The 23,238-nt window shown below is 37.2% G+C and overlaps 1 protein-coding gene across 13 annotated transcripts in view; it reads left to right on the forward strand.

Annotated features, from left to right (window-relative positions):
- HYDIN (HYDIN axonemal central pair apparatus protein) overlaps nt 1-23,238 on the forward strand; it is a 509,309-nt gene that overhangs the window by 169,433 nt on the left and 316,638 nt on the right. For 12 of the 13 annotated variants that reach the window (XM_074199124.1, XM_074199133.1, XM_074199118.1 and 9 more), the window contains one exon: nt 8,695-8,819. The exons of the other annotated variant lie outside the window; for it this stretch is intronic. In XM_074199124.1, the coding sequence (XP_074055225.1) occupies nt 8,695-8,819 (125 nt within the window). The remainder of the gene's footprint in view (nt 1-8,694; nt 8,820-23,238) is intronic. 13 annotated transcript variants of the gene reach the window in all.

Consider the following 23,238-nt stretch of genomic DNA (forward strand, 5'->3'; position numbering starts at 1 on the left):
GCCCAGGGTCACACAGGCAGTAAATGTCTAAGGCCAGATTTGAACTCATGAAGATGAGTCTGTCTGATTCCAGTCTCTATCCTCTGAATACCATAGCTGCTTCAAATACACAATTTATAAATAAAAATTTTCAATACTTATATATTTATACCTAAAATAATACATTTTGTGAAATGTCACAAAATGTTTGTTATATGATAAATCTGTTTGCAGAAAATTGAATAGATATATAATTTGTATATAAACTTTTTTTCTCTGTATAGGCATTGCTAGTACAGGAATTTGTTTTCCTTAAGTATATGTATTTTTTAGCAGGTTTTTATTTTTGACTTCTTTCTCAATGGATGGAGGAGGGAGAAGTAGGAAGGTACTTTTGTCCAGACCTACATCCCTCCATTGTCTTTTGAGAAGTTGATCTGTGACTCCAAGGTGTGATTAATATTTTTGTTGCTTTTACATTTTTGCCTTTTTTGACTTAGGCAGTCTTTCCAGTCAGTTAAGACTTTTGGGAAGATTTTTTGACCTTTCTTGTGGTTAATAATTGTTCTCTTATTCCTAGGCCTAGAATAATGACTGACACACTGCAGATGCTAAAGACAGGCTTGTTGAATTGCATTTTCAATAAGTGGTCATTTAGCTTTTGTTGGAAGATTTTTCCATGAGGGATTAAGGTCAGGATTAGAATTCCTTCCAAGGAAGACTCATTCTATTTATTGGCAGCACCATTTGTTAGGAAGTTCATCCTCCCATTGAATTTTGTTTTATATCCCTACAAATTCCATTTGTTATTCCTAGTTCTGCCCTCTGGAACTAAGAAGAATAAGCCTATTATCATCTACTACCTGACTTTTTGAGATAAAAGTTATAACATTTCTGGTACAGATTTATTTTGCTTCTGGTTCAGTCATTCTGACCAATTTTGTTGTCTCATCGACTGTCTCTATACCCCTAGACAACACAGTGATTTTGTAATGATGATTTCACTATCGTCTTTGAGATCACTGTAGAAACACTGGAAAACTTCTTTCCTTCTTCCATAAACACCATACAGTGATTTAAAAGTGCATCAGAAGGAACAAGGAACAAACCCAAAGATAATCTGCTATAAACTATTCTACCTAGTTAAAGCCTGCCCCTCAAAATTGCTGGAATGCCACAGAATCATGACCAGATAAGAGAATGATGAATTACGAGGATAATTGATGACAGTAGAGGAAGAGAAGAAACAGGCTTTCACAGACATCTTAAGAACAGAACCAATCTTCATAGACAACAAGCAACCAGAATACATTTAGAGAAAAAAAAATCACTTTGCTTATTGTTTTCTGCTGCCTAACTGAATATGCTTTCATTATTTTTCTGGACATAATTTTTTCAATTTTATTTAATATTTTATTTTTCACAATTACATGTAAAAACAATATTAACTTAATTCCTTTTTTTCAGATTTTGAGTTACAAATTCTCTTCCATCTTCTTTTCTTTCTTTTCCCACCCTCTATTGAGAAGACAATTCAAACATTTTGACATATGTCATTATACATGTGTGGTCATGCCAAAAAAAGTCATTCTATGAAAGAAAACACAGACCAAATGAAGAAAATTAAAGAAAAAATATCTTACATTTACATTCAGCCTCTACTAGATTTTTCCTCTGGAGATGGATGGCACCTTTCTTCATATACCCCACAGAATTATCTTGGATTAGACTCAGTTTTGCTGGGTAGGTGATCATTGGTTGAAATCCTAGCTCTTTTGCAGAATATCATATTTCAAGTCTTCTAAGCCTTTAATTCGGAAGTTGCTAAATTTTGTATTATCCTGACTGTGACTCTATGATATTTGATTTTTTTCTTTTTGGCTTCTTGCATTTTCTCCTTAATCAGGGAGGTCTGAAATTTTGTTATAATATTCCTGAGTATTTCATTTTAGGATTCTTTCAGGAGGTGATAGGTGTGTTCTTTCAATTTCTGTTTCACCATTTAGTTCTAGAATAACTGGGCAGTTTTCCTTGATAATTTCTTGAAAGATGACTTCCATACTTTTTTTTGGACAATATTTAAGGTAGTTTTGTAACTCTTAAATTATCTCATCTGGATCTATTATCTCATATGGATTGTTTTTCCAATGAGACATTTCACATTTTCTTTTATTTTAAAATTCTTTTGGTTTTTATTGTTTCTTAGCGTCTCATAAAGTTGTTAATCTCTAGTTGCTTGATTCTAATAATAACAATAATTTCCCAAGGAGGTAACTAGCACTGGATCTGGAGTCAGGGACATTTGAGTTCAAATCCCTCCTCAGATACTCAACAACTGTGTGATCCTGGGCAATTCACTTAACTTCTGTCTCAGTTTACTCTAATAGCGCTTGTCTCCCAGGATTGTTGTGAGGGCCAAATGTAATAATAACTGCTTAGCCCTTGACAATCATTTACAGTGCCTGGACATGTAAACAGTAAGCACTATATAAATGTTTATTCTGCCATAGGTATTTTAAATAACATTAGGAATTAAAGGATCAATTATAATAGGGCTTTAAACCTGTTGCCTCTAGTCTGGCCTCCATGGATTTGATTCCAATACCTAAAAACTGCAGATCCTTTGCTTTTCTTTTTGTTCAGTTCTTCCTCTTAGCTTCCTCTCTTTTAATTGTCATCTGCCCTCTAAATTGGGGAAAGTGGCATGAACTTGGGATCCTCTATGGTCATTGACTTTGTAGGCACCAAAGATACATGTGGAGTGTGAAAGGACAATGAGAAAAAACTCTGTCAAGGATGACAAGAGTAGGAAGGAGCCTGACTGACTGCTGAAATAATGGCAAAATTATATTAGTTTTCACTAATAGGTTCCTCTTGCCAAGAATACATACTGAGAATGTTCTGTTTCAATAATTGTTAAGATGTTAAAACAAGAAGTACTTTAGAGACTGCTAAGTGGTGCAGGGACAAAAGCATCAAACCTGGAGAGACCTGAATTCAAATCTAGCCTTTACCAATTATTAGATGTATGACCCCAGACAATAGACTTAACTGCTATGTTCCTCAGTTTCCTCATCTGTAAAATAGTAATAGTACCTAGCTTCCAAGATGTTCCTCAGTTTCCTCATCTGTAAAATATTAATAGTACCTAGCTTCCAAGGTTATTGTAAGGCTCAATGAAATAATATTTGTAAAGTACTTTGAAAATCTTAAAAGTTTGTATAAATGATAACTAGTAGCATCATCATCATCATCACCATCATCATCATTTATTTCACTAGTAACATCAGATTCTAAGCAAAATTGTAATGAATTGACTTTGAGGTGTGTCATTGACTAGATACAACGTGTTAACTTATTGCTTACATTCTTCATACATAGATGACACTTAATAACTGTTTATTGCATTGGATTAAACAGTGTTAGAACTGAATTTTCTTACTGATGAGGTAGCTGTTGTTACTGGAACATAATATCCAGCCTGAACCTTTCTGACAGACAGTCAGTTGTTTATCTTTGAGGAACAAATGCTTTTAAGTCTACATAAGAAATATTGGGATTTTTGACATTTCTTAACTTGTCTGCCTTTTGTATAGCAAGGAAAAAAATATTGTGGATGACCTTAAATTATCAGCATTTAATACTCTCTATCCAACAATAGGTGAGCTATTAAGCAAGTTTTGGTGCCCCTAAAAATGATATCCCAAGATGAATTTCCTCCTATTACTTTTTGTGTCACTTATATCTAAAGACTTAAAGAAATAAAAATCTTTCATTTTGGAATTTGGATTCCTGGCCACCATCATTGGAGCACTAAAGCTTTGTTCTCCTTAGCAAACTAGCTTAGCTTTCAGTTTAAACACTCTATCTATTTGACTGCACTAATATCCTGTGCAGAACAAGAAACCCTTGAAAAGAAGATGAAATCATAGTCTGTGTAGAAGAATATTAGAAAATGGGGAGAAACCTTAGGAAAAAAGTATTGAAATAGTAAACCAGAAATCAGCTTGCCAAGTATCTGTTTCCAATTTTTCTTTGAGACTGTAAATTACATCAACTCTATAAATTTCAGCTTTATTTTTCAATAACAAATGACCACTTCCTTATTATATGTAGTAGGTACAATTCTGGTCTAGGAGTCAGGAAGACCTGAGTTGTGGTTCTGCTTCTGATATATATATTAATTATGTCTCTTAACTTTGTAGTGCTCCAGGTGATTCATTTAGAATAGTAGTAACTCATGTATAACATATCAAATTGCTTGCTGCTTTGGGGAGGAAAGAAGGGAGAAAATTTTGGAACTCAAAATTTTATAAAAATGCTGAAAACTATCTTTACAAGTAATTAGAAAAAAATACCATTTACCAAAAAAAGTGAAAAACTCAAGATTGGGAGGTGATAACTCTAGCAGGAGTATGGGGGGGGCAAAGTCTGGAAAATGAAGGATGGTGATTCTGATCCCTTCTTCAAAATGGAAATTCAGTGAAGAACTCACTCCTGAGGGAAGGAAAGTGATAGATCTACTTTATGGTCATGTAACATCCCTCCCAGCAACCTCTAATTTCATATAATACTGTGCATTTCCCATGCAATGTGCTCTATTAGTAGAGGCACTGATATTTTTCTAATATCCTCTCCTAGACTTTAAACTGGTCATATATCCAGGCATATACAGTTTGAGTTGTAGGAGTTGTTAGTGTTTTTTTAAAATTTAAGGCAAAAGGGTTAAGTGACTTGCCCAGGATCACACTGTTAGGCAATTATTGAGTGTCTGAGGTCACATTTGAACTCAGGTCCTTCTGACTCCAGGACCAGTGCCACCTAGCTGCCCTGATGTAGGAGTTTTTAAAAGAAGTTATTGTATGAACATTCTTGAAAATTTAATAATTGCAATCTATATAATTTGCTTTATTATTAATTCTATAAATCATATTTTATGCATTTTTCTCTGAAAAGGGGTCTGTTGGCTTTAACAACCTGTAAGACAGTCGTTAAAAGTAGTTTAAACATCACTGATCTAAAAGGTCAAACTCCCTTAGAGAAAAGTTCTATGTAGGTTTAATAGAGAAACATAGACAAAGATGGCACAGAATCAAAAAGTGTGATTGAATTTTGATACCCAAGGATGTGAATCTATGAAAGTGTTAAATTGGGTCTCCAAGCTAAACAAATCACTATACAATGAAACTGTTCAATAAAATTTGTCCTGAATGATATGGACATGCTCTTTTAGGATGCCTAATGATTATGTATATCATGACACTATTTAGATTAATCAAAACAACTAGTGGTGAAATACTTTTCCCATGATTCAGTGCATTTCAGTGGGCTGACCATAGAAACTTATATATATTAGTATTTTTGTCTTTGTATCATTTATATATATATATATATGTAATTACATTTTGCATAATTTAACCTTACTCTGACATTCATGGTTTATTTTTCAAAGTGGTTACTGATTATGCTACTACTGTCTTTTAAAATATTTAATGGTCTGATGCTGTTGACAGGAAAAAGATTAAAATTGTTATCCTAAAAAAATAGAAGTGATATGAAAACTCTGCCCACCAACCAGATTAGTCTTTTTTTTTTAGATTTTTGCAAGGCAAATGGGGTTAAGTGGCTTGCCCAAGGCCACACAGCTAGGTAATTAGTAAGTGTCTGAGATCAGATTTGAACCCAAGTACTACTGACTCCAGGCAGGTGCTTTATCCACTGCGCCACCTAGCCACCCAGCCACCCCCAGATTAATCTTTAGAGAGTTCTGTACACTGATGGAATTACATATTGAGGCATCTCCCTCTTCTCAGTAAATATAAACAGAGCAGGGCTAGAGATAATTCTTGTTGCTAGGGAAAAAGATAAGGCAAGATGAGGAAAAAGATGAGGCAAGACCTACTTCTTGTCTTCAGGGAGCTTAAAGTCTAGGAGAGGATATTAGAAAAATGTCAGTGCCTCTAATAGAGCACCTTGCATGGGAAATGCACAGTATTATATGAAATTAGAGGATTCTGGGAGGGATGTTACATGACCATAAAATAGATCTATCACCTACTTCTTTTCCATCCCATCATGATGTTGATAGTATCAGGGAAAGACAGAAAGTGCTTCTAGTCTTTGCTACAACTCTGGGGCCTTATTTCCTCCTCTGTAAAATCAGGGGATGGATTGGATGGATTTTAAGATAGATAATTACAATGTATGCTCTTTCTGTTTTACTTAGCTTATGGAAATCCTTATTGAGAAGCCTCCAATCAATCATCCATTTTATAAATTGATTGATCAAATTAATATTTCAATTTTTTTTCATTTGGGATTCCCAAACCCATTTTAGAATAGTAAACTCTTCAGGGAATTTCAAATTTTAATAATAGAGGAATAATCCGAACCCAGTCTTTGGCTTGGTGCCTGGTATCCAAGGTGGACATTAACTATTTTTAAAAAAGCTTCCATTTTGGACTTTGGAGTCTAGAAACCTGCCCAGCCCATCCTGCTTCTCTCCCTCTCACCTACACTCCCTGCCCCAATTGAAAGTTCAGCCCTAGTGCTTGCCCAGATTTTCTTATTATTTATCTTCAAACATTTTATGATAGCACTATATTGATTTTTAAACAAAATGCTAAGGCATTTTTATAAACTTGAACATCAGGCATCATTGTAAACAAAGTATGAATTCCTTCACCCTTCAGGTACCACACCCACCCACCATCTGCCTGTGAAGAGGTTTTGCTTTTAACCTCATTTAAAAAGGAGTGATTCTGTGGCAGGTAGGGAGAGATTTATTGTTCCTGCCTCTGGTGATAGATTGCTTTTCCCTGGCACACTTCTTGACTTGCCTGGATTACAATAACGCTTGATTTCTTTGAATTCAAGGTCTTTTTAACTACTCAAAAGGCTTCATGCAAATATACCCTCCATCTCCAACAGGGGCCAATAACCTCCTTATCATTGAGTCTTACCAATGAAGGAAAAAAGGAAGAAATGAGAGAAGGAGGAAAAGAAGCTAGGAAGGAAAGGAAGCAAGGAATAAAGGAAGGAAGGAAAAATGAGTTTAGTACAGAATATATTTCTAGGTATTGGGAGTACAATTACAAAAGTAAAACAGTCTGTTATATTTTAATGGGGAAGAAAATATTCTAATGGGGGAGGAAATATATTATAAGTGAGTTATGTCCAGGGAAAAGAATTTTGTTCTGGGGTTAAAGGGTCTGTTAGTGAAGTCAGAGGTGAGTTGATCATCAAACTCTTTCTGATGGTAGTATTAATTTTTGTATTTTTAGTATTTTAGTATTAATTATTGTTCCCAAAGTTAGAGATGAAATGAAAGGCATATATAAACATATATAGCATTATGTGTCCCATGACAGTGAAGATGACAAGATGACTAGGGTTGACAGATATGAAAACTCATATGGGATTGACTGGGGTTAATGGGTTATGTGAGTTCATGCATTCTGAGAGAAGGAATATCTCTCAGGGAAACTACTGATGAATTTGAAGAAGGGGAAAGGGAAATGTGGAGTCAGTGAATAAAGGAATAGAAAAGAGGAAGGAACCTCCTTCCCCTGCCAAGGACATACAATGGTGAATAATTGTTCAGTTGCCATTTAGTCATGACAGTGCTATATTACTTATCCCATCATAGGAACTTCAGATACTTTGAAGTTAAACATTGTATTTTGTTTCTTTGTTTGTTTTGTTTTTGCTTATTAGGGTTTTGCTAAGCAATGGGGTTAAGTGGCTTGCCCAAGGCCACACAGCTAGGTAATTATTAAGTGTCTGAGGTGGAATTTGAACTCAAGTACTACTGACTCCAGGGCCTGTGCTCTATCCACTGCGCCACCTAGCTGTCCCTAAACATATTTTGAGACAGGTATAAGGACTAAAGAACATGGAAACTTCCTTAAAATTGCTGAATACTTAGAAACAGCCTAGATACATGATTATATATTTATTAATCTTCATGATCTTACTTAACATTCCTCTAGCAATCAACACTTTAAAGTCAGTAAGTCAATAATCAGTAAACAGGTATTTCTTAGGGACCTAAGGATCAGGTACTTTTATGTTTTACACTGAAGGCAATGTGAAAGACAAAAAAATTAGTTCCTGACTTCAAGGATCTTACAGGAAAGTGGAGGAGACAATATACCATGAACCAAAAAACTATGTGCGGAACAATGGGAGATCATCTCTGAGGGAAAGCTCTAAGACCAAGAGGAACTAACCTGGGTTAGTTAAGTGTATGGGCTTCCTATCTATCTAGCAGGAAGAGTTGAGAGTTTATTGCATCACTTTATACCTGAGGTTCTATTGCCATTTCTTGAAATTACCATTAAACTAACAAAAAGCTCATATAACCACATGATAGCAAAATTAACTATTGATTAGCTAACTAGTAGGGTCAAAACTAACTTGTCCTTGAGTTAAAGCTAAAATTGTTTTCCTTTTCTTTTCCTTTTCCTTTCCTTTCTCTAATTTCTCTCTGGTTTAGACAAATCTATCAGAAAGGCAATCAAAAGAGAAAATATGGAATTGAACACATTGCTGGAGAAACTAGTACTCAAAGACTTATGTTATCTTTATCGTTTTTCTAGTTACATGGAAAAACAATTTTTAACATTAGTTTTTAAAAAATTTGAATTCCAAACTGCTTTCCCTTTTTTATCAGTACAGAATGTATCCTGATGAGTATTTCCTTTTGGACTTTAGTCCTTTTTCTATAGAGCCATCTGTTGGGACTGTCAACGTGGGAGATACCATGCAGCTGGCAGTGGATTTTGAGCCACTTACCCTAGGAGACCATGGTAGTAAACTTATAGTGAATTATGACACAGGTAGGCATTATCTTTTGTTAATTCACCATTCTACACGTGGACAGGATATGGTGGGGGGCTTGTGAAGGGGGCAGCAGGAAATGGAGTTTGCTTTGGACATAGAGTTGCAGGGTCACAAAGATAATGGACCCAATATATGTTATCTATAAGAATAATAAAGATTTTTATATTTAGGGTTAAGGTTGACAAAATGTTTGATTCTCATTTACTCTTGGAGCTAAGTCATTGAAGTATTGTTCCCATTTTTCAAAGCAAGAACTTAGGATCAAGGAGGTTGAGGAACTTACTCACCATCATTTAACAGGGAAGCAATAGCCCTGGGTTTGTGTTGTACATTTAGGTGAAAATAAGACCTAGAGTCCTAGAATGGGGGCAGAGTAGGAAAGGAGTTTCAACATTTTGGGGTCCAATCTCTTAACCAGTAGATAAATCCTCTGTCTTATCTTAGCAAATGTTGATCCTGAACACTGCTTAAACTGCTCCAATGATGGGCAAACTTGTTGCCTACCAGGAAGACAACCCATTTTTGGACAGTTCTGATTGCTAAAAAGTTTGTTGAATATACACATCCTGTGTGAGGGTGACAAAATTATCTATGGGATAATATGTAGGGGTGTTGATAGGATACCAATGGAACATATGAAACCCTTCTGACACTACAAAGCTCACAAGGTCATCCTGTAGCCAAGAGATGTTGGGGAGAAGACTGAGCTTTAGGTCCATTCAAATCTTTTTTTTAATTGAACAAGGACTTTTTTTCATCTAGTGTGTGTTTGCTTAATAGAGGTGTTCTAACATGGTTCAAGTATCAAATTAAAGCAACTGCTGATTTCTTCGAGAGGTTAGAGTATTTGGCTAATTGAGTGACTCAAATGACCCTCAACCCTACAAATTTATATTAGTGGTTTCGATTAGGATGATCCTAGGTTAATAATAAGACAGAAGAAACAGAGCAGAATGACAAACCTATTTGAAGCTATGTCTACAATTTGCATATCTGTTAAGGTCTAATGTTTCCTGAGGTGTATCCTCAGGCAACTAGAAGTTAAAATTTTATTATTGCCATTTGTCATTTCATGAGTAATTCCTCTCTCATCCTTTTTTTTAAAAAAAAAAAATACTCATATAGACCATTGACTGAGATTCTTTACACAAAGCAAGTAATACAGAAAAGACATGTAAAGCCAAGAGAAAAGTGATGTGTAGCTGCTTTTATAGCTTCTCTTTTTTTAAATTTATTTTTTTATTCTCATTTTGTACAAATGTTTTTTTTACATTAATAAAATATTCTTGTTTACAAGTAAACAAAATACCCCTCCTCCCCCATGAATATAGATAGATTTGCTTGGGCGAAAAAAAGTAAAGGGGAGAGAAAAAAATTAAAATAATAATAATAATAATAATAATTGTAGGTATGGCCAGGTGGTGCAATGGACGAAGCACCAGCCCTGGAGCCACGAGCACCCGAGCCCATATCCAGCCTCGTAAACCCAACAATCACCCAGCCGTGTGACATGCAAGCCACCCGATCCCCACTGCCCTGCAAAAACCAAAAAAAAGAAAGGAAAAAAAAGACCCAAAATAAAATAGTAGTAATAATAGTAGGGGTGGCTGGGTGGCAGACAGAGCATTGACCCTTGAGCCAGGAGCACCTGGGTCCAAATCCAGCCCCAGACACCCAAAGATCACCCTGCTATGTGGCCCCCAGGCAGGCCACCCAGCCCCACTTGCCCTGCACCCTCCCCCAAATAATAATAATAAAAAATGTGCTTGAGTCTTTGTTCCAACACCAACAACTCTGGCATGGGTGGATCTCATTCTTTATGATCCATCACAAAAGTTACTTCCATATTTTTCCACCCTTGCCATTGCTGATCACAACTCCCTCCTTTCTTATTTCTCCACTACCATGTACTATATTTTTTCTCTCCTTTCACTCTGACTCTGCTGTAGGGTCGCTGAGTGGCTCAGCAGACAGATTCCTGGTCCTGGGGCCAAGAAGCCCTGAGCCCCCATACCAACCCCTTAGGCCCAGAATCCACCTGGTCCTGTGGTCCTGGGCAGGCCTTCCAATCCCAGGCCCTTGCAAGAAGTAAGAAAGAAAATGTGTTATATCTGGCCACTCTCCCCCCATGGTCCATCCTCTCCTCCTTTATTCACATCCCCACCCCTTTCCCCTGCTCCCCACTCCTTCTTACTCCAGATGTCTATACCCCATTGAGTATATATGCTGTTTCCTCTCCTAACCATCTCTGATGAGAGCAAAGGTTCCCTCATTCCCCCTTGCCTCCCCACTTCCATATCATTGCAATAGCTCATTGTAATAAAAAAATCTTATGTGAAATATCTTGGACTATCCCCCCTCTCCTTTTTCTTTCTCCCATTCCATTTCCCTTTTTTTCTATTGACTCCATTTTTACACCATACTTTATCTTCAAATTCAGCTTTCTCCTGTGCTTCAACTATAAAAGCTCTCTTTACCTGCTCTATTAACTGAGAAGGTCCAAATGAGTATTATCAGTGTCATTTTTCTATGCAGGAATACATACAGTTCATCCTCATTAAGTCCCTCATATTTCCCCCCTTCTCCTCCAATCTCCATGCTTCACCTGAGTCCTGTATCTGAAGATCAAACCTTCTGTTCAGCTCTGGCCATTCCAAAAGGAACCTTTGAAATTCCCCTTGTTCATTGAAAGTCCATCTTTTTCCCTGGAAGAGGACATTCAGCCTTGCTGGGTAGTTCATTCTTGGCTGCATTCTAAGCTCTTTTGCCTTCCAGTATATTGTATTCCAAGCCCTCCGAGCTTCCAATGTAGCTGCTGCTAAGTCCTGTGTGATCCTGACTGTGTCCTTCTGGCTGCTTGTAATATTTTCTCATTGACTTGGGAGTTCTGGAACTTGGCTATAATATTCCTAGGGGTTGGTTTTTTGGGATCTCTTTCTCTGGGGGATTGGTGGCTTCTCTCCATTTCTATTTTGCCCTCTGCTTCTAGAATATCAGGGCAATTTTCCTGTAGTAATTCTTTGAAAATGATGTCAAGGCTCTTTTCCTGATCATGACTTACAGGTATTCCAATAATTTTTAAATTATCTTTCCTAAATCTATTTTCCACATCAGTTGTTTTTTCAATCAGATATTTCACATTTTCTTCTAATTTTTCATTTTTTTTGTTTTGAAGTATTGATTCCTGATTTCTGTTAAATTCATCAATCTCCCTGTATTCTATTCTTTGTCTGAAGGATTTATTCTCCTCAGAGAGTTTTCTTATCTCTTTTTCCATCTGGCCAATTTTGCTTTTTAAAGCATTCTTCTCCTCAATAACTTTTTGAACTGTTTTATCCATTTGACCTAAGCTGGTTTTTAGCATGCTATTTTCTTCAGCATTTTTTTGGATTTCCTTGACTAAGCTGCTGACTTCATTTTCATGTTTTCCCTGCATCTCTCTCCTTTCTTTTCCCAGTTTTTCTTCCAACTCCCTCATTTGATTTTCAAAGTCTTTTTTGAGCTCTGTTATAGCCTGAGCCCAATTTCTGTTTTTTTCTTGGAGTCTTTAGATGCAGGAGCTTGTGCTTCCTCATCTTCAGACTGAGTATTTTGATCCTTCTTGGACTCATTTGCAAAATATTTCTCAATAGTCTTCCTTTTGTTTCTTTGCATGCTCATTTTCCTGGCCTGGGCCTGGTTTGGGGGTGCTTCCTGAGATTTTGGGACACTCCCACAAGGGTCTCAGTGTGTGAGGCTCTGTCCTCCCTCCTGGTCTGTGAATGACCATAAGCACCTCCCTCTGCCACGGCCGAGGTGGGGGGGGCCCTGCTGTTCTATGGGGGGGCCTAGACTGCGATCAGGATCTGAATGTGGTCAGAGCCCCAGAGTCCTGTTCCAGGGGCAGAGGACAGAGCTCAGCAGTTTCTCTCTCTTCACTCCCCTCCCTCAGCTCAAGGGCTCATGCCCTGGGGGCTCCTGCTTACCGGCTCTGCCTGCTTCTGTTTCCTGGATCAGGGCTGGGGAAAGACCATGCTGCTTGTTGTGTGCCCTGAGGGCTGGGCTCCACATGCTCACTCTGGGGGCTCCATGTGCTTACTCTGGCAGAGGTCCCCTGCTGTTCCCCCACTTTGTGCCTGGTGCTCCTCGGGGTGCAACTCAGGAGACTCCCTTGCTGCTGTGAGCTGAGACTCCCAGCACCCTGGGGCTGCCTCTGGGAGGCTGAAGTTCTTTGGCTCTGGCGGGCCACCCCTCTGACCCCGGGGAGCAGAGCCTTTCTGCTCTTTTCCAGGTTACCTTGAGTAGGAGAACTGCCTCACTGGGTCTCTTTGTGGGTTCTGTCTCTCGAAAGTTTAGTTAGAGTCCTTAGCTGATGAATTTTATCAGAGAGCTCCTAAGAATCGATCCCTTCTTGTCGCCATCTTGGCTCCGCCCCCCTTATAGCTTCTCTTAATCTCAACATTGTTCCACATGGCTCCCAGGTCACAGTTTAGAGAAAACTGGATTTGAGGATGTATATAACTGGGGAGAATTGGAATTATTTGTTGTACATTTTTATTACTTGCACATTCATGTGTAACTAATTTTGATGGTGCCTGATCCTGTACTATCAAGACTGGTGACACTGGTGTCTTGTAAATCCTTTTTATTCTATTTTATTATTTCTGTTGGTGAGCACATTAAGATAGAGGTGGGTAAGGATTAAAATCATGCAATCTATCAATCAATGGCATTTGTTAAGCACCAGTTCTAGAGACTATGTGACATGTTAGGAATGGCGATACAAAAAGTAGAGAGTTTTTGCCCTCAAGGAGCTTCCATTCTACTGGGAGGACAGAACATATTCAGAACTAAGTAAATATAATAGATATACAGATAAATAGCATGGTCAACAGGAAAAGAAGAGGGGAGAAACAAGACCAATATGCACCTCTTTGTTCATAGTGGTGTCATTAGACTTGGGGAGTAGGCTGGCACCAACAATTGAGAGAATCAGCAAAGATCTTCTGAAAGACATGACACTTGAATTGAATCTTTAAGGGATATGGGAGAGCAAAGAGGAGAAGAGGTTAAAAGTCAGAAGTCGGTTGAAATGAAGAGAGACAAATACTTCCCAGCATTGGGACACAGTCTATGGAAAGACATGGGGGTAAAAGGAAGAGGGAGGAAAAACATTGGGACAGATCCAGTTGGATATAAGTGGGGAGTTTGTAGGGAGGATTAAAGTATAGTCAGAGGAAGTCAGACCTGAGTTCAAATCCCATCTCAGATGCTTAGCAGTTCTGTAACTCTGGGTAACTCATTTAATCTCTCACCCTCAGGGTTGTTGTGAGCATCAAATGAGTTAATATATAAAGTGTTTTATAAGGCTTAAAACCTAAAGAAATGTTAGGTATTATTTAGGCTGTCACCCTCATTTTGACTCCAAGAATCCTTGACCAATCTGGATTCCACGTTCCCACTCTGCTATGCAGCTCTCAGCAACACCCTTGAGTCCCGTGTCCAATTGACCCCTGGCCATTACAAACACCACCCCAGCCACCCCCTGTATCTGCTTTCTTTGCTCCTGTTCTCAGATTGCAGGACTTTGCTGACGAAGGTCGGCTACATTCTGCTAACTTGGATCTGCTATCAGTTTATAATATTACATTTCAAGTGGACCTTAACTAATTCTAATTTTCTGTCATTCATTTGTTTATCTTTTGTTGGTTCTTTGGAACTTTCAGAATTTTTCCAGTCTCAGGTTCCCAATTTTACCTCCTTTTCTTCACCTTTGTCAAAGGACCTCATCTCCAACCTTGCAGTGACCTTGAGCAATCACTTAAGCATTGTGAGCCTCAGTTTCCTCCCCATTAAATGGTGATGATAACACCTGACCCAGCTACCCTACGGGGTTGTTTTGAAGATAATAACATTTAGCATTTATATTGTACTTTAGGGTTTTTGAATCAGTTGCACATGTTAGGGACATTTGATCTTTAAAATGACCCTGTGAGACAGATGCCACTGTCATTTTACAGCTAAGGAAAGTGAGACTAAAGAGGTTAATGACATACCCAGAGTCACATTTTTTAGTCATTGTTTGAAGCAGGATTTGAACTTGGCTCTTCTGGATACTAAGTCTGAGCTCCTTCACCTGTATTTTTTCTTAGAATATTTCTGTGCCTTTATTCATCTTTTCAGTCTTCCATCTGGACCCCTCCACTTGTGCCTTTATGTCCATGTTCCCTGGTTTCATCCTTTCCTCTTTTGATGTCTTCAGGCTCTCCTTCTCCAAAAATCCTTTGTTTTGACTGGTAAGGTCTATCCTAGCTGGAAAAGAATTCCTTCAACTCTCCTGCTCTCTTTAGTTTAAGTATTATTTCCATCATCCTTCATTTCCAGTCCCTCCATGAAAGTCTAACTTTTCTGTCTCTTTGTGGTGTGGTGATAGCTCTTGAGAGCTATGACTGGGAAGCACAGATCTTGTACCAAGCTGAAAGGACTTCAGATATGGGTCTGACAACAGCTATCATCATGGACATTATCCAAGGACTTCTGCCATGACCTGTATAATCTGGTACAAGTCAGTCAGGCTCCTTGGGTCTCAGTTTCCTCATTTGTAAAAAGGAGCAGATTGAGCTAGATGGTCTCTGAAGATTCTTCCAGTTCTCTCTATATAATCTTTTTGCTAGCCTTACCAATCTCAGATGTTCATTATAGGAAGGCTGTCTCCCAGGTAATGAATTTACTTTGGTCCCAGCAATTCATGTCGATCAATCTACTAAGCTGGTAGGAGAGGCAGGGTGTGTTTGTGAAGAGAGTATCCATATCAAAGAAATCATGGATTTTTGAAATATGGAAACAAATGTCATCCTGTTCAAGTGGAAAAAAAGATTTCCTTTTTAACCTCATTTCCTTTGTTCCTAAGCAATGGAATTTTATAAACTAGGTTGAATTTGCAAAGCTTAGACATGTTCACTTTATCACTAGTTTATGTGGATTAATTCTTCATTTGAAATTGGATTTCTTTAGAGTGCCATTTCTACTGTCTCCCTAAAGAAAGGAGAACCCCTCAAATTTTCCATAATTATTGTTTTATGTCAGTGAGTTAAGGGAGGTTTCTCTAGCTTTTGTGTAAAAAATGCTACTGTTAAAAATTATTTCTCTGAAAATACAGATTTCAATTCAGTGAATAACTAAGCAGACATAATATAAAACCATTTCTTTCTAATGTTAAATCCCTGATCCCACTTGGGAATCCTTTATTGAGTTGTTTATTGAACAAAACCTGAGATGTTCTTAAATGAACCCACTTGATACCAAGCACTTTGTGTATAAAGGCAATATATTTTAGTGGTTAGAGCACTGAACCTGATACAAGAAGTCCCAGGTTCAAACCCTACCTCAGACTATTGCTAGCTGTGCTGCAATGAGCAAATCATTGAACTACTTGAACCTCAGCATCCCAGTCTGTAAAATGGGAGAGAAGTTTGGGCTTGTGAGGATTGTGAAGTACAACTGAGCCATTATATGTAAAGCATGGTGCAGGTTTTAAGTTGCTATGTAAACTTTATTAAAGAACATAGCAATTAAATTATCTTTTTAAATATATTGATGGAATGCCTGTTTGGTGGTCAGCCCTAAACCAGAGGGCGATACAAAAAATCATGAGAAATGAGCTCTTGACCTTAAGGAGTTTACTTCTGAGATAAAATGAATAAAAATGAAATAAGAAAACCATTAAGTACTGAATCGAATAAGAATTTAGATGGAAGATGTCCTTGTGGACTGGACTAGCTGGAGGAAGGTGGTTGAAAATGAGACTTGAGTTGAGTCTCGAAGGATGGGTCAGATTTGGATGATACTAGGATAGGAAGCTGTGTGTGTGTGTGTGTGTGTGTGTGTGTGTGTGTGTGTGTGTGTGTGTGTGTGTTGGGGTGAAGGGATGTTAAAGAGGTTAGCTTGACAAGATCAGAGACTGCATGTTGGGGAAGAATGGGAAATTAGGTTGGATTAAGAGAGTCTAACCATCTTATGGAGGACTTTGAAAGTCTAGGAAAGGATGTTAAGATCTTAGAATTAACAGATTTAAACTTGGAAGGGACTTTAGAAATCATTAGCTTAGAGTTGGTTTTTTACATGGTAAATAATATCATCTAAGTATGCTGTTCCTTCATTGGAAGTTGTCAACACTTGGTAAGCATTTAATGATGAATTTGGAAATAACCTATCAACTTTACAACATCATTCTATGGAATGTAACTCTGAAGAAATTGTTTTCTGGTGTTAATTTTTATCACATTAGCTCGACCAATCCATGAACAGTTGATATTTGCCCAGTTATTCAAATCTGATTTTATTTGTGTGAGAAGTGTTTTCTTTTCAAAAAGTTTTTGAGTCTGCCTTGACAGGTAGACTCCCAGGTATTTGATGTTGTCTGAGGTTACTTTGAATGGAATTTCTCTTTTTAGCTCTTCCTGCTGTATCTTGCTAGTCATATAGAGAAATGATGAGGATTTATAAGGGTTTATTTTATATCCTGTGATTTTACTAAAGTTGCTAATTATTTCTAGTAGTTTTTTAGATGATTTTTTTGGATTCTCTAGGTATACCACCATGTCATCTGCAAAGAGTGACAGTTTTGTCTCCTCCTTCTCAATTCTAATTCCTTCAATTTTTTTTTCTTCTCTTATTGCTGAAGCTAACATTTCTAATACATTATTGAATAGTAGTGGTGATAGTGGGCATCCTTGTTTCACCCCTGATCTTATTGGGAATGCCTCTAGCCTATCCCCATTGCATATGATGCTTGTTGATGGTTCAGATAGATACTGATAATTATTCTGAGGAACAATCCATTTATACTTACCCACTCTAGTGTTTTTAGTAGGAATAGGTGCTGTATTTTGTCAAAAGCGTTTTCAGCTTCTATTGATATGATCATATGATTTCTGATAGGTTTGTTTTGATATAATTGAGTATACTAACAGTTTTCCTAATATTGAACCAACCCTGCATTCCTGGGATAATTCCTACTTGATCATAATGTATTATCCTAGTGATGACTTGTTGTAATTATTTTGCTAAGATTTTATTTAGGATTTTTGCATCTATATTCATCAGGAGATAGGTCTATAATTTTCTTTCTCTATTTTAATTCTTCCTGGTTTACATATCATCACCATATTGGTGTCATAGAAAGAGTTAGGCAGAGTTCCATCTTCACCTATTTTTCCAAAGAGTTTATAGAGAATTGGAACCAATTGTTCCTTAAATGTTTGATAGAATTCATTTCTGAATCCATCTGGCCCTGGAGATTTTTTCTTAGGGAGTTCAATAATGGCTGGTTGAATTTCTTTTTCTGAGATAGGGTTATTTAGGTTTTTAATTTTCTTTTCATTTAATCTGGGCAACTTATATTTTTGTAAATATTTATCCATTTCACTTAGATTGTCAAATTTATTGGCATATAGTTGAGCAAAATAATTCCAAATTAGTACTTTAATTACTTCCTCATTGTTGGTGAGTTTACCTTTTTCATCTATGATACTGGCAATTTGTTTTTCTTTTTTTTAATCAAATTGACCAGAGGTTTATCAATTGTATTGGTTTGTTCATAAAACCAGCTCTTGGTTTTATTTATTAGTTTAACAGTTTTCTTGCTTTCAATTTTATTAATTTCTCCTTTAACTTTTAGAATTTTTAATTTGGTATTTAATTGGGGGTTTTTAATTTGTTCTTTCTCTAATTTTTTCAGCTGCATATTTAGTTCATTGATTTCTTCTTTCTCTAATTTATTCATGTAAGCATTTAAAGATATCCCCTGACAACCACCTTGACTGTATCCCATAGGTTTAGATATGCTGTGTCATTATTGTCATTATCTAGGATGAAATAATTAATTCTTTCTATAATTTGTTGCTTGATCGACTCATTCTTTAAAATGAGGTTATTTAATTTCCAATTAGTTCTGGGTCTATATCTTCCTGGCCCAGCATTGTATATAATTTTTATTTCATTATGATCTGAGAAAGATGTATTCACTATTTCTGCCTTTCTGCAATTGATCATTAGGTTTTTTATGTCCTAGTACATGGTCAGTTCTTGTGTAAGTGCCATGATGCAGAGAAAAAGGGATATTCCTTTCTATCCCCATTCAATTTCCTCCATATGTCTATCATATCTAGGTTTTCTAACAATCTATTTACCTCCTTAACTTCCTTCTTGTTTATTTTAGGATTAGATTTATCTAAATCTGAGAGAAAAAAGTTGAGGTCTCTTACTAGTAGAGTTTTGCTGTCTGTGTCATCCTGTAGCTCTTTCAATGTCTCCTCTAAGAATTTGTGTGCATACATATTTAGTATTGAAATTACTTTATTGCCTATGGTACCTTTTCTGAGGATATAGTTTGCTCCCTTATCTCTTTTCTTTCTTAGTTTTTTTTTTGCAAGGAATTGGGGTTAAGTGGCTTGCCCAAGGCCACACAGGTAGGTAATTATTAAGTGTCTGAGACTGGATTTGAACTCAGATACTCCTGACTCCAGGGCTGGTGCTCTATCCACTGCTCCACCTAACTACCCCCCTTATCTCTTTTAATGCTATCTATTTTTGCAGCTGCTTTGTCTGAGATAAGGATTGCAACCCTTGCTTTTTTCACTTCAGTTGAAGCAAAATATATTTTGCTCCAACCTTTTAACCTTTACTCTATATGTATCTCTCTACTTCAAATGAGTTTCTTGTAAGCAGCATATTATAGGATTCTGTTTTTTAATCCACTCTGCTATTAATTTACATTTTAAGAGAGAGTTCATTCCATTCACATTCAAAGTTATAATTACTAACTCTTTATTGTCCTCCATGCTATCTTCCTTCTGTTTGTATTTTTCCCCTTTTCCCCTTTATCCATATTCCCCAGTATTTTTTTCTGAATACTACCACCTTCAGTGTGTTTGCTTTCCTATATCAACCCCTCCCCTTTCTTTCCCCTTTACCCCTTCCTTCTGTTAGTTCCACCGAGAAAGGGGGTTTTTTTTTGTTTTTTTTTTGTTTTTTGTGGGGTTTTTTTAGATTTTTCAAGGCAATGGGTTTAAGTGGCTTGCCCAAGGCCACACAGCTAGCTAATTATTAAGTGTCTGAGACTGGATTTGAACTCAGGTACTAATGATTCCAGGGCTGGTGCTCTATCCACTGTGCCACCTAGCCACCCCATAAGTTTCTTAACTTAACTGAATATGTATAAGTTAACTTTAAGCCAAGTCTGATGAGATGAAGATTCAGATGGTTCTCATCTCCTCCCTTCTTCCCCTCAATTACAAAAGGGTCTTTTGTACCTCTTGATGTAATGAGATTTACCCCATTCAGTCTCCTTCATCCTTCCATCTCCTTACTGTCCCTCTTTTTTAAGGAGGTATTGTTTTTAAATCATTCTATCTGAGTCACAGAAAAGTTATGAGTGTCCATTGCTTCTGGCTAAACATATTCTCTCTAATTGAGTTACAATTCTCGAGAGTAATGAGACTCTTTCATCCAAGTGGGTTTATAGCCAGTTGCATCTTATTGGATAACAGTTTTTTCTTTACCTTTTTTTAACCTTTTCATGTGTCTCTTGAGACTCCTGTTTCATGTCCAAATTTTCTATGTAGCTCTGGTCTTTTCATCATGAAATATTAGAAGTCTTCTATTTCATTAAATGTCCATATTTTCCCCTGGAAGAGAAGGCTCAGCTTTGCCGGGTAGTGGATTCTTGGCTGCATTCCAAGCTCCCTTGCTCTTTGGCATATTCCATTCCAGGTCCTTTGATTTTGTTTTTAGGTTTTTGCGAGGCAAATGGGGTTAAGTAACTTGCCCAAGGCCACACAGCTAGGTAATTATTAAGTGTCTGAGACTGGATTTGAACCCAGGTACTTCTGACTCCAGAGTCAGTGCTTTATCCACTACACCACCTAGCCACCCCCCTTTTTTTAGGGTTTTTTTTTTTGCAAGGCAATGGGGTTAAGTGGATTGCCCAAGGACATACCCTTAGGTAATTATTAAGTATCTGAGGCCAGATTTGAACTCAGGTACTTCTGACTCCAGGGCTGGTGCTCTATTCACTGCACCACCTAGCTGCCTCGTCCTGGCTGCTTTCAGGATTTTTTTCTTTTATCTGATAGTTCTGAAATTTGGCCACAACATTCCTTGGTGTTTTCATTTTAGGATCTCTTTCCGGGGCGGGGGGTTTGATGTATTCTTTCAAACACTATTTTGCCCTCTGGTTCCATGATATCAGGGCAATTTTTCCATCATTAAATCCTGCAATATAAATCCAGGCTTTTTTCTCTTCAATGTTTTCAGGAAGGCCTATAATTCTCAGGTTCTCTCTTCTTGATCTGTTCTCAAGGTCAATGGTTTTGCTGATGAGGTATTTTACATTTTCCTTCTATTTTTTCTCGATCTTTTGGTTTTGTTTAACACAATCTTGTTGTCTCATGAAGTCATTAGCTTCTGCCAATTCCATTCTTTTTTAAGAGAAGAATATTTTTCTTCATTTATCTTTTGTAACTCTTTTTCCAGTTGTCAGTTCCATTTTTGAAGTTTTCCATTTGCCCAAGTGTAGTTTTGAAACAGTCATTTTCTTTTTGCTTTTGCCCAATTGAGGATTTGAGAGAATTATTCTCATTTTGTATTTGTCCAATTGTATTTTCCAAGGATTTGTTTTCTTGTTGTGAGATGTTAATTTTCTCTGGCAAGGTGTTAATTTTCTCTTGAGTTTCTTTTCCCAATTTTTTCAACTGATTTTTAAACTCCTTCCTGATTTCTTCAAGGAAGTCTTTCTGGGCTGGAGATCAATTCATATTTTACTCAGCAGTGCTAGATCTCTGTGGGTTAAAATCTGTTTCTTCTAATTATTTCTCCATGGGACCCCCTTTCTATGGCCTTTCTTCATTTTTCTAGCATCTTGTGTTGGGGGTGGGCTGGCTATTAGAGGTTCACTTTTGAAGATCCTAGATGCTTTGTTCACTTGGCTTAGTAATTCCAGGGGCCAAACAGTAGAGAGTGCTGGTTGTTTTCTCTGGAATGTCTGGGGCCCTCAGCAGCAGGGTGGGTGTTGATCTTGAACACTGGGCTGGGCCCTGGGGGAGGGAGTGAGTTCTGTTGACCAAGACTTTGTCTGAGGGGGTTGTTTGTTGTTTGTTCTGGGCAAAGGGCTCCACTTAAAGTATGGAGCTCAGGTCCCTGGCCCAGATGGTTGTTCTCTAGGCATGCTCTGAAACTCTGTGCTGGAACTCACCCTCCATTAGCTACTCCCCCCACCAAGACTCTGAAGCTAAAGTTGGATCTACCACTCACCATTCACTAAAGTCTCTATGGCTGAGGCTGCACTGACCCTCCGCTCTAATCTCCCAGTCCACCTATGGTCCCCTGAGACAGACCTTCTCGGTAAGTGTTCTTCTCCTAGCTTCTCTTTCTGGGTTTTGACAATCAAATTTCTGCTAAAAAGTTTCTTTCATGTTGTTTCTGAGGGGAAAGAGGAGCACTTAATACAGTGCCTGTCTTCTCTCCACCATCTTGGCTGGAAGTCTGTTTTCTGATGTTCAAAGAAGGATTTAAAATAAGTTCTTTTGGGAATGAATGGTTCATAATAAAAGTAATGATAGCATTATTGAAACTGTTTTATGGCTCTTTAAAAACTGGAAACAGATTCCACAGAATCTTGACCCACCTAATAGGTGTTTTTAAAGGCAACTTGTGGTATAGGTTAAAAATTGTGAAAAGGAAGTTACATTAAAAAGATTCTATGCCATTTGGACTGCTGCTTCTCTCTTGGTATGCTTAACTTTTTTTTTTGAAATCAGTGCATCTAATTGGTTCAAGAAATGTAATGTTGCAAAAAGGGGGGGGGAGGTAGATTATAATGATTTAAGAACAATGTAACCACTACAATCAAGTTTGGGAAAAGTTTTTTTGTTGATTTTAGATCTAAGTTCTCATGAGGAGTCTTGCTTTATTCTGTATTGTTCATAGCTGCTCCCAATTTTTTTGTCATTCTTTTGGTCAAAAATATTTATAGTCTACTATGGTTCAAAATCATATTCTGGGTCCTAGGAGAAATAAAAAGTGAAGATATACTAAACTGTACCTCATATAAAAGATTATACTTTGAGATTTAGAAAATAGTTTCTTCATAATACTCCAGGAAGATAAATAGTATAAAACATCATGATATCCATTTTATAGGTAAGTAAACAGAGACTCAGAAAGATGAATTTGTTTGAGGTTAGATAGCTACAAAGTGTGAGGTCATACTGAGTCATGATTTGAACATAGATCTCTTCTAACTACAGGCTCACTCTCCATTAGATCATAGTAGTACATTTGCATACCTCCTAGTTGGCACTCTAGAATCATCTTTGACTCTCTACTATCCTTCCAATTCCTGTGAAATTTTGTTGCATCTGATCAAATTACAACCCA

Source organism: Macrotis lagotis, chromosome 1 (assembly GCF_037893015.1).
Source record: "Macrotis lagotis isolate mMagLag1 chromosome 1, bilby.v1.9.chrom.fasta, whole genome shotgun sequence".
Taxonomy (NCBI): domain Eukaryota; kingdom Metazoa; phylum Chordata; class Mammalia; order Peramelemorphia; family Peramelidae; genus Macrotis; species Macrotis lagotis.